Source organism: Myotis brandtii, unplaced genomic scaffold (assembly GCF_000412655.1).
Source record: "Myotis brandtii unplaced genomic scaffold, ASM41265v1 scaffold1003, whole genome shotgun sequence".
NCBI classification, from domain to species: domain Eukaryota; kingdom Metazoa; phylum Chordata; class Mammalia; order Chiroptera; family Vespertilionidae; genus Myotis; species Myotis brandtii.
In genome coordinates this window covers 25,534-37,396 of record NW_005353340.1, presented here as the reverse complement: position 1 = coordinate 37,396, position 11,863 = coordinate 25,534, and the positions used below count along the sequence as shown (strand labels likewise).

General features: G+C 45.4%; 1 protein-coding gene across 1 annotated transcript in view; it reads right to left on the bottom strand.

Moving 5' to 3' along the window:
* The window catches only part of WDFY4 (WDFY family member 4), a gene marked incomplete at its 5' end in the record, with an annotated part of 236,672 nt that overhangs the window by 204,602 nt on the left and 20,207 nt on the right, over nt 1–11,863 (bottom strand). Inside the window, 2 exons of the mRNA XM_014534916.1 lie at nt 9,442–9,520; nt 11,159–11,383. Coding sequence (XP_014390402.1) covers nt 9,442–9,520; nt 11,159–11,383 — 304 coding nt within the window. The remainder of the gene's footprint in view (nt 1–9,441; nt 9,521–11,158; nt 11,384–11,863) is intronic.

Here is an 11,863-nt window from a genome sequence, read left to right as displayed (position 1 = left end):
TTCCGGCTAAGGGCATGTACCTTGGTTGCAGGCACATCCCCAGAAGGAGGTGTGCAGGAGGCAGCTGATCAATGTTTCTCTCTCATCAATGTTTCTAACTCTCTATCCTTCTCCCATCCTCTCTGTGAAAAATCAATAAAATATATTTAAAAATAAATAAAAAAATAAAAACTATGGTACATCTACACAATGGAATACCAAGCCACTATAAAAAAGAAGGAACTTTTACCACTTGCAACAGCATGGATGGAACTGGAGAGCATTATGCCAGTGAAATAAGCCAGTCAGAGAAGAATAAATATCACATGTGTGGCATATAATGATCAACATAATTTGATGAACAAGAATAGATCCAGAGACAAATGGCAGGGGAGGGGAGTGTTAGAGAGCAACCAAAGGACTTGCATGCATGCATATTAGCATAACCAATGGACACAGACACTGGGGTGGTGGGGGCTTGCCCAGGGTGGGAATTATTGCTGGGACAGGGGGTGGGGGAATCAATTGGGAAAAAAGGAGACATATGTAAAACTTAAGATAATAAAAAAAGAAAAAATCTGAACAAACCAATTACAACCTATGAAATCGAAGCAATAATCAAAATAAGTTCAATAAATAAAAGTCCTAGACTGAGTAGCTTCACAGATAAATATTACTAAACATTCAAAGAAAAACTAACACCTATCTTTTCAAACAATTCCAAGAAATTTAAGAGGAGTGAAGACTCCCAAGCTCATTTTACAAGAGGAGCATTATCTTAATTCCAAGACCAGATAGAGACACTACAAAGAAAGAAAATTATAGGCCAATATTCCTGATGAACATAGATGCTGAAATCCTCAACAAAATATTAGCAACCTGAATTCAGCAACATAGAAAAGATCAATACATCATGATCAAGTGGGATTTATTCCTGGGATGCAAGGTTGGTATAATATTTGTAAATCAACTAACATGATGCACCAAATAAACAAAATGAAAGGTAAAAATCATCTATATATATAAAAGCCAAGCGACTGGAATGACCAAATGACCGGAACGACCAGTCGCTATGACACACACTGCGACTGGCCAACCGGCCTGATCAAGGGCGGGACCAGCCAGCCAATCTCCTGTGGCCCCTGTCCCCAGCTGCCCCCACCCCCAATCGGCCCCCCACTCTGACCGGGGGCGGGGCCAGCGGCAAACCACCTGCGGCCCCTCCCCCCTGGCCGGCCTGGCCTGATCAGACCCGATTGGGGCAGGCTGGCCCGACCCCACCTGTGCACAAATTTGTCCACTGGGCCTCTAGTATGATAATATCAATGGATTCAGAAAAAAATATTTGACAAAATCTAGCACCTATTTATAATAAAGTTTCTCAGCAAAGTGGGAATAGAGAACATACCACAATATAATAAAGACATATATGAAAAACCCAAAGCCAACAACATACTTAATGGCCAAAAACTAAGAGCTTTTTCCTTAAGATCAGGAACAAGACAGATGTCTGCTTTCACCACCCTTATTCAACACAGTATTAGAGAAGTCCTAGCCATAGCAATCAGACAAGAAGAAGAAATGAGGCATCCAAATTGAAAAGAAAGAAGTAAAACTGTCATTATTTGCAAATGACATGATATTGTATATAGAGAACCCTAAAGATTCCACCAAAAATTACTAGAACTGATAAATTGGGAAAAAAGGAGACAGAGTAGCAGTATACAAAATACATATTCAGAAATCAGCTGCATTTTTATACCCCAATAATGAACTATCAGAAAGAAAAACTAATAAAACTATCCCACTTACAAATGCATTAAAAAAATAAAATACCTGGGAATAAATTTAAGCAATGAGGTAAAAGACCTGTACTCAAAAAATTATAGGACACTGAAGAAAGAAACTGAAGAACATATACATAAATAGAAGCATATAACGTGCTCATGGATAGAAAGAATTAACATTAAAGTGCCCATAGCCCCCAAAGCACTCTAGATTCAATGCAATTCTTACAAAAATACCAATGGCATTTTTCACATAACTAGAAAAAATAACCCAAAAAATTATATGATGAAACCATAAAAGATCCCAAATAGCCTCACCAATCTGGAGAAAGAACAAAGTTGGGGATAGCACACTACCTGATGACAACCTATACTACAAAGTCATGGTAAACAAAAGAGCAAGGTACTGGTATAAAAACAGATATACAGATCAATACAACTGAATATAGACAAAAACGCCTACACCTATATGGTCAATTAGTATTAGGACAAAGGAGGCAAGAACATACAATGGAGTAAAAACAGTATATTCAATAAATGGCGCTGGGAAAATTGTATAGACACATGCAAATAATGAAACTAGACCACTTTTTACACTATATATAAGAATAAACTCATAATAGATTAAAGACTTAAATGTAAGGCTTGAAACCATAAAACTCCTAGAAGAAAACATAAGCTGTAAAGCTGACATTTCTCTTAACAACATATTTTCTGACATGTCTCCTGTGCAAGGGAAATAAAGGCAAAAAAATAAACAAATGGGACTACATCAAACTAAAAAGTTTTTGCACAGCAAAGGAAACCATCAATGAAACAAAAAGACAACCGACCCATTGGGAGAAGATATTTGACAATGATACATTCAATAAAGGGTTAATATCCAAAATTTATAAAGAACGCATACAACTCAATACCAAAAACACAAACATTCAATTACAAAATGGGCAGAGGACCCGCCTAGACACTTCTCCAAAGAGGACATACAGTTGGCCAATGGACATGAAAAGATGTTTAATGTCACTAATCATCAGAGAAATGCAATTTAAAACCACAATGAGATATCACCTCACGCCTGTCAGAATGGCAATCATTAATAAATCAACAAACAACAAATGTTGAGCCTGGCAGGAGTGGCTCATTTGGTTGAGCATGATCCTGTGCACCAAAAGATTGCCAGTTTGATTCCCAGTCAGGGCACATACCTGGGTTGAGGGTTCGATCCCTGGTCAGGCCACATACAGAAGGCAACCGATCAATGTTTCTCTTTCATATCTCTCTCTCCCCACCTCCTTCTTCTATCTAAGCATGTCCTCAGGTGATAATTAAAAAAACAAACAAAAAAATGTTGGCTGGCAAGGATGTAGAGAAAAGGGAACACTTGTGTCACCATTCATCGGAATGCAGATTGGTGCAAGTCACTATGGAAAACAGTATGGAGGTGCCTCAAAAATTGAAAATTAAACTCCTTTATCACCCAGCCATTTTACTTCTGAGTATATATCTGAAGAAACCCAAAACACTAATGTGAAAGAATAGATGCTCCCCTATGTTCCTTGTAGTGTTGTTTACAATAGCCAAACTATGGAAACAACCCAAATGCTCATCAACAGATGAGTGGATAAAAATACTGTATTGTATGCAATGAAATATTAGTTAGCCATAAAAAGAATGAGATCATATCATTGGTAAAAACATGGATGGACCTAGAGGGTAACATACTAAGTAAAATAAGTCAGTCAGAGAAAGACAAATACCATATTATTTCACTTATACGTGGAATCGAAAGAACAAAATAAAGGAATAAACAAAATAGAACAGACTGATGGTTGCCAGAGGGGAGGGTAGTTGGGGGACTGGGTGAAAAAGATGAAGGGACTAAGAAGTACAAATTGGTAGTTACAAAATAGGAAATATAATTAACTAGAGGCCCGGTGGACGAAATCATGCGGGGGCGGGGAGTGTGCCTCAGCCCGGCCTGCCCCTTGGGTAGGGTCTCTAGGCCTGGCCGGTGATCAGGGCCTATCAGGGCTATCTTTCCCCCAGCTGCCAGCAGCTGTGCCAGCCCCCGCCGCTGCCACTGCTTGCCATCTGTGCAGCGCTGCCCCCCCTCCCCCACCACCAGTCGCCTCTCTCTGCAGGTGATAGGCTTGGGGTGCTATTGCTTGGCTGGCCTGGGCCTCCCTCTGTGGGGTGATTGGTCACAGGGCCCCCAGATCAATTGCCTTGCAGAGGGAGGCCCCGCCCACCAGGCCAGGGCTCAGTGATGATTGGCGTGCAGAATGTGGCCTGGACCTCCCACTTTGGGGCCATCACAGAGCTCCCACCCCAATAGAATGCCCCACTGGCTGGTGGCCTGGGCCTCCCTCTGCAGGGCAATCATGGGGTGATGGTGCGGTCCCATGACCAATTGCATTGCACCTGCCTTGGCTGGCGTGGTGCCAGTGCGTGTCGTAGCCTGGTCGTCCAGATGGTCATTCTGCTGTTCAGTCGATTTGCATATTATGCTTTTATTATTATAGATAATATTGTAATAACTATGTGTGGTGCCAGGTAGGACTGCAAATATTAGGGGAACACTTTGTGAAGTATGTGATTGTCTAAGCACTGTGCTGTACACCTGAAACTAACACAAAGTAGTACTGAATGTAGATTGTAACTGAAAAGTAAAATATTTTTAAATTTAAAAATATAGAGAAAAGAAAAGAAAATACCCCCAAACACAATGGCCACAATTGCTACACAAAAAAAACACTAGAAAGAAAGCTGTTACATACTGCACATTGAAATTTCCAATCTGAGGCAATTGCGAGAGCAAAATTAGATCAACTTTCATGAAACTGTGAGAGTGAAGGAGCCTCAGCTTTGACAAATCTAGTTATTACTAAACCGGGCAATGTACTCAGCATGTGTCTAGCTCAGCTCTCCAATTGCTGGCAACAGGGGAGACTACAAGAAATTGTGTTCTGTGATATTGTCTATTTGAGATTTTTCTTGTTTCTTGAGGTAGGCCTGTACTACTATAAATTTCCCTCTTAGGACTGCTTTTGCTGGATTTGGAGTCACTGTGTTTCATTTTCATTTGTTTCAAGATATCTTTTCATTTCTTCCTTGATCTCATTGTTTACTAGCATATTATTTAGCCTCCCTGTGTTTCTGTGTTTTTTAGGGTTGTTTTTTTTTTCTTGAAATTGATTTCTGGTTTCATACCAATGTGGTCAGAGTAGATGTTCGATAATTATTTCAATCTTCTTACATTTATTGAGACTTATTTGTGGCCCAACATGTTGTCTATCCTAGAAAATGTTTTATGTGCAACTTGAAAATAATGCATATTCTGCTGTTTTGGAGAGAAATGCTCTAAAAATACCAATTAAATTTATCTGGTCTACTTTGTCATTTAAGGCCACCATTCCTTAGTTTACTTTTGTTTGGAAAAATCTACACTGATGTCAGTAGGGTGTTAAAGTCCCCTAGTATGACTGTATTACTGTCTCTCTCTCCCTTTATGTCCATTAGGTGCTTAGTTACCTATAGGTGCTTCTATGCTAGGTGCACCTACAGGTAATTGTTTACAAGGGTTATAGCCTATTGTTGGATTGATCCCACTATGATTATGAAATGTCTTTTGTCTCTTACTATGGCCTTTGTTTTAAAGTCTATTTTGTCTGATATAAGTATTGCCATCCCAGCTTTCTGTCTTGTTTTGTTTCCATTTACATGAAATATCTTTTTCCTTCCCTTTACTTTCAAGGTCTGTGTGTCTACAAGGGGTCTCTTGTGGACAACAAATGCATCAATCTCATTTTCTTATCCATTCAGCTACCCTACATTTTTTAATTGGAGCATTTAATCAATTTGCATCTAAAGTGGTTATTTATAGGTACATAATTATTGCCATTTTATTATTCACATTTATGTTGTTGTTTTTTCTTTTGCTACATCTTAAATACTAGTAAGTCCCTTTAATATTTCTTGTAATACTGGTATTGTGGTGATAAACTCCTTAACTTTTCCTTGTCTAGGAAGCTCATTATTCCTTCCATTTTAAATGATAACCTTGCCAGGTAGAGTCGTCTTGGCTATAGTTCTTGCTTTTCATCACTTTGAATATTCTATGCCAATCATTTCTGGCCTGAAAATTTTCTGTTGAGCATTTAGCTGACAATCTTCTGGGAACTCCCTTGTAGGTAACTAACTGTATTGTTCTTGCTGCTTTTAAGATTCTCTCTTCGTCTTCAACCTTTACCATTTCCATTATGTTGTGTCTTTGGGTTTATCTTGTTTGGGACTCTGCACTTGCAGGACTTGTATGTCTATTTCTTTCACCAGGGTTAGGGAAGGTTTTAGTCATTATTTCTTCAAATAGGTTCTCAATCCCTTGCTCTGTCTCTTCTCCCTCTGGTACCGCTATGATGCAAATGTTGTTATGCTTGATGTTATCCCAGAGGTCCCTTAAAATGCTCTCCATTTTTTATTCTTTTTTTCTATTCTGATTAAGTATTGTCTGCTTCTGCTGCCTTTCTTCAAAATTATTAATCTCATCATCAGCTCCATCTCATTTGTTATTGATTCCTGCTAGTGTATTCTCTATTTCTGATGGCATTTTTATGACTTCTATATCCTTTTTAAAGGTTACTATCTTTTTGAAGTTCTCACTGAGTTTCTTGACCATCCTTATAACAGTTGTTTTGAACTCTATATCTGGTAGATTGCTTACCTACATTTTTCTGGAGTTTTCTTGTGTTTTTTCATTTGAAAGATGTTTATTTGTCTCCTCATTTTGGCTGCCTCTTTGTGCTTGCTTCTATGTATTAGGTAGGTCTGTATGTCTCCCAGTGTCTGCCGGGTGGCCTTACATAGTAGGTGACCTGTGGGCCTAGTGGCACAGTTTCCCTGATGACCTGACACTGGGGCCAGAAGAGGCTGCAGACAGATGTGCTGTGTCCGTGTTGCCTGTGTGAGACATTCACTCCAGACAATAGTATTTATTTCTCTGAGTTGGAAACACACTCTAACCTTGAAGTGTGTGTGGTGGTGCTTCCTTCCTGCCACTGACCAGCCACGGGAAAGGCTGAACACGTGTGTGTTACAGTGAGCACTGTGCTGTTTAAAGCTGACCTCCGGCGCCTGGCCATGTAACCAGTGCCCTGAGCAGTAAATAAACCATGAAGACATCAGGAAATCTATGCTCTAGGACAGCAGTCGCCAACCTTTCAGACCTTATGAACACCAGTAGCCCGCGGACCACCGGCTGCTGTTAAATCATCCAAATTTATGTGAAGTCTTTCAATGGCTCCTAAACCATTAGAGGTTGTCCAGGACATATGGAATGAATGAAGCTCTTTTGGTTATCATATGACAAAACAAATACCAGAAAAGGAAAGCAATTAAAAACAAAACTAATCAGATTACAGTCCATTGTCTGAACACTAAAACCCCCTCTTCCCTCAAGAAACCACCTTCTACTTTTGTCCAATTTGACACCAGCTATTGCTCAGAAGGACTCCATCATTCGGAGTGGTGAGAGAAGGCATTTCAAAAGGAGAAGCCACCCAGTAATGGTTCCCCTATGAGCTGTGTCTCTCAGAGTGTCTGGTCCCTGAAATTCCGGGATGGCCCTTTCCTCCTCCTGCTGGGAGGAGGGAGAAAGGGATGGCTGTCCTTAATTGCTGCTTTGTTTGATTTATTAAATTCAGGGTCATTATCTAGAATGGGGTAATCTCATTAGAACTTAGACTGCTCTATTATTTCTTGGGATGGGGTTAATTTCATATTTGCAGAGTCATGTAGTAAAGAGTTCAAAATCCAATTACAAAGGCTTAATTTCATAGCAACTAAAGAGAAACATTTCTATCATAAAGGGAAATAAATACTGTGCTACTTCAGGAAACAATTTGTCAGGAACGGGGGGCCCAGGAGAAGGGTCTCCATTACTGTCACTCAACTTTGCGTGACAATGCATCACCAGGGCGGGCGAGTCTGCGGCAGGGAGCAAATTTAATCAGCTGAAGTCAAAGTAATCAGGCTGGGGTTGACACGTTTCAGGAAAGGTCAGCGTTAAGCCCATTTTCTCCTCCTTAACTCAGTTACCGTGTCATCGGCTCTGAGTTAGTATTCCTCCAGCTTGAATCTATAAAATGGATGTCTGCTGCAGAGCGCTAACTACGTTAGGACTAACAGGATTTATTTCACATTCTATTATTTGTTCTTCCTCATAATTTTCCATGTGTCATGCTGGAGGATCGGTGAGGTAATGTGATTAAGCTCAGACTTGAGCGGCTAAATGTATATTAGCAAATCAATCTGAATTTGTGCATAACCCAATCATGGTCCCACCTGCTGTGGAGGGGAAATTCATTTGCTTGCATTACGCTTTAACTCAGTTATCATTTGCCAGGACTCGGTGGTGCGGTCTGTGTTGGTATGGAAGTGCCACTGGGTTCGGCCACACCTGCCCTAAAGTGGGTGTTTCTGGAGGGATTTCTCCTCGGGGGCAGCTGGCAGATTCTGCCTCGGGAAATGCAGGGAAGGGTGACGCCTGAGGTCACCCTTCAGAGAAGGCAAACCTTCCTGGGGGGCCGGCACTGCCTTCGAGGACCCCCCACTCCATGCATCCCCCTCATGTGACGTGTGACCCACTTGGCAGGCAAGTGCTCTGGCAGTGTCCACTACTTCCGAAAGGGCCTCCAGCAGAAGCTCACTGTCCACCTGCTTCTGAAGCCCCAGCGGCTTCCCCAGATGACTCAGGGGATGCGAATCCCACAGCAGATTTCAGCAAACGGGTCGGCGCTCACATGACTCCGTGGTGGCTGAGTCTGGAACGCTCTGGGGCCCCAACCCTCCCCACCACCCCCTGCAACGGCAGGATGTTGCCAGCCCTGCGCCTGGGAGAGTAGGGCAGCTCCAGGCACCCCGCGATCACCCCGCAGCGCCCGGCACCCAGGAGAAGGCAGCATCGGCCCGGGAGCGACTGTTAAAACAGCGCACAGTGCTTGTCCCTGACGGCTCTCCTGATAGTGCGATGCTGCGGTGATATTGCATCTGTAAAACACCACAATGGCTTCACATGGGTAATGCTAGAAACCCAGTCCTCCTACCCAGGCGGCACTCCCATAGGCTCCTCTGGGCGAGAGAGGAAACAAGATGGGCTTTCCATGAGCAAAGCAGGGCTCTCCTACGACGAACTGGACACTCGGACTCTCTGAGCAAAGTAAACCCAAACTTCCTTCTCTTAGATCTGACCGACTGTCCATGTCAGACACAGACGGAGACCCCGGCCGCTGCCCAGTGGAGACCGCTGCCTGGCTCCCGGGGCCCAGCTGCCCAGTGGATCTGGCTGCCGGGGCCCAGCTGCCCTGCTCCTGGGCACAGTGAGGCGGGTGAGGCCAGCCACACGCACAGAGAGGAGTGCAGCAAGCAGCGTGGCACGGAGGAGCGGCCACAGGCTTTAACTCACTCGTCTTAGGTGCAAACCCCACGCTGCCATTTAGTGTCAGAAGCTCTCAGACGTGCGTCTGCGGGAACATTACGAGGTGAGGGGACCACGTGAAGGAAGGCCCTTCCCAGCTGTGAACCGTCATGGGGGCTGGAGGCCTTGCTCCTACCCTCCTTACATGCCCCTTCAGCCCCTCCACTTCACTCCGCGTGCTGGTGTCTTTCAAATGGCACTTACCTTTCCATTTTGGTTTCATATAAATCATCTTCAATGGTGTTTGGCCCTGGAACTAGCTCACCCTCTTGTTTCCTGTCACCTGTGAGCTACAGGGAAGTCAGGGGCATGTGTCACCTTTAGGCCACGTCCTGACAGGAGCGCTTCCTCCGCGTCTGACACTGGCTCCACCGGGGCCAAGGGCAAAGCAAGCTCACTCATTCCCGACGTGAGTAAATGGCCATTGATCAGTAAGGCCGATGGTTTCATTTTCTAAGAGCAACTTTTCTTTTTTCATTCACCAGTCCTCCAGGTGCTGTGTTCCCGTCACACGAGCGTGTATTTCACACGGGGCTGTGCTGTCCAGTGTGGTGTGCTCCTAACACAGGAACGTGCATTTCACACAGAACCGTGTTGTCCCATGTGCTGTGTCACTGACACGAGCATGTATTTTATGAGATTATGTTGTCCAGTGTGGCATGTTACTAACACACGAGTGTGTATTTTATATGAGGTTGTGCTGTCCAGTGTGGCATGTTACTAACACATGAGTGTATATTTTATGAGGTTGTGCTGTCCAATGTGGTGTGTTACTGACACACGAGCGTGTATTTTATGAGGTTACACTGTCCAGTGTGGTAATGTGCTGTGTCACTGACACGAGCATGTATTTTATGAGGTTTTGTTGTCCAGTGTGGCGTGTACTAACACACGAGTGTGTATTTTATGAGGTTATGTTGTCCAGTGTGGCATGTTACTAACACACGAGCGTGTATTTTATATGAGGTTGTGCTGTCCAATGTGGCGTGTTACTGACACACGAGCGTGTATTTTATGAGGTTGTATTGCAAATGCTCGAGAGGCTCCAAGCTCAGCCTCCTGGGGTATTTGCATTTTTGTCTGCTCTTCTCTTAAGCAGCACGTAAGAAAAGAACGATTTTTCTAAAGGCATAACCCACAAAGACGAGAGGAATAAAAGCAGGAACAGCCACCGAACAGTGACGGCTGCAGGGCAGAGAGGGGGTGGCGGTGCCATTGATATCGTCTCTACTGCTTTAAAGACACTTTGATGGGGACCAAAATACCCCAAAGAGAAAAGCATACACCCCTCTCCACTGCCCAGAGGCGACCCTGGTTCTACCCCCCTGAGCCCGCTGCCACCTTGACTGCTCTGTTCCCTTTTGCGGCTCAGGCTCCCCTGTGCGCCCTCCTGGAGCGTGGCAGGAGCTCCGGGTGTGAGGGCTGTGGCCCCTGGACGCTGTCACAGGCTCTGCCTTGGGCCTGGGACCTGCCAGGGGCACCCTGAATGCTGGCGAGGCACCATAACAGCTGCTGGGGCGCCGCTGATTGGGGTTCCACTCCCGTGGGACGGGGTGCCAGGAAGCAGCTGCTGCCGGAGACTATATTCCCCGGCCCTCCTGAGGCCACGGGGAGGCCTGCTCATGGTTCTGCCCCAAGAACACTGGCCAGAAGCTACCCTGTGCCCGCTCTCAGCCTGCAGGACGCACTGTGCGATTCTCCATGCTCCAGGCCTGCATCTGCGGCTGGACTAGATGCCCGGGGGCAGCTGTCCCCAGATGACGCCCTTCCCAGCCATTGATGGGACCACATAAGAAAGAAATGTCTAAAGTGTCCGCTACAAGGGCATGGGGTTATTTGCTGTTGCAGCTGGTGCCACCCTGTGTGTAATACAGTGACCACCTGACTGACTGAATGCACGGCCCATGGTGTCACTTGCTACCTGTCCGTGGGAAGCCCAGCACAGAGGACGTCACCTTTAGGAGATCCAGTTTCAGCTGCAGCTCCCCCTGCGTGGACGAGCACAGCGCGCCCACGATGATGCTCATGTACTCCTCGGCGTTGATGGCTGAGAGCTGCTCCAGGATGCTGAGGGAGGCTCCCCGGTACCACTCATCGTCCAGGAAGATCTTGATGAAGGGCACCATGCCGTGGTCTTTCAGGACAACTGCAGGCCAGACAGACAGACGGGCAGGGTGACAGGGGGCTGGCACCGTAGTCTCAATAACAGCCCCTCAAATTCATCGTCCAGGAAGATCTTGATGAAGGGCACCATGCCATGGTCTTTCAGGACAACTGCAGGCCAGACAGACAGATGGGCAGGGTGACGGGGGGCTGGCACCATAGTCTCAATAAGAGCCCCTCAAACAGCCATCAGCCCCTCATCCAGGCTGGCCAGGCACCCCAGTGGGGACCCCCACCCTGAACGGGGTGTGACCAGCTGCAAACACCCATCAGCCCCTCACCCAGGCTGGCCAGGCACCCCAGTGGGGACCCCCACCCTGAACGGGGTGTGACCAGCTGCAAACACCCATCAGCCCCTCACCCAGGCTGGCCAGGCACCCCAGTGGGGACCCCCACCCTGAACGGGGTGTGACCAGCTGCAAACACCCATCAGCCCCTCACCCAGGCTGGCCAGGCACCCCAG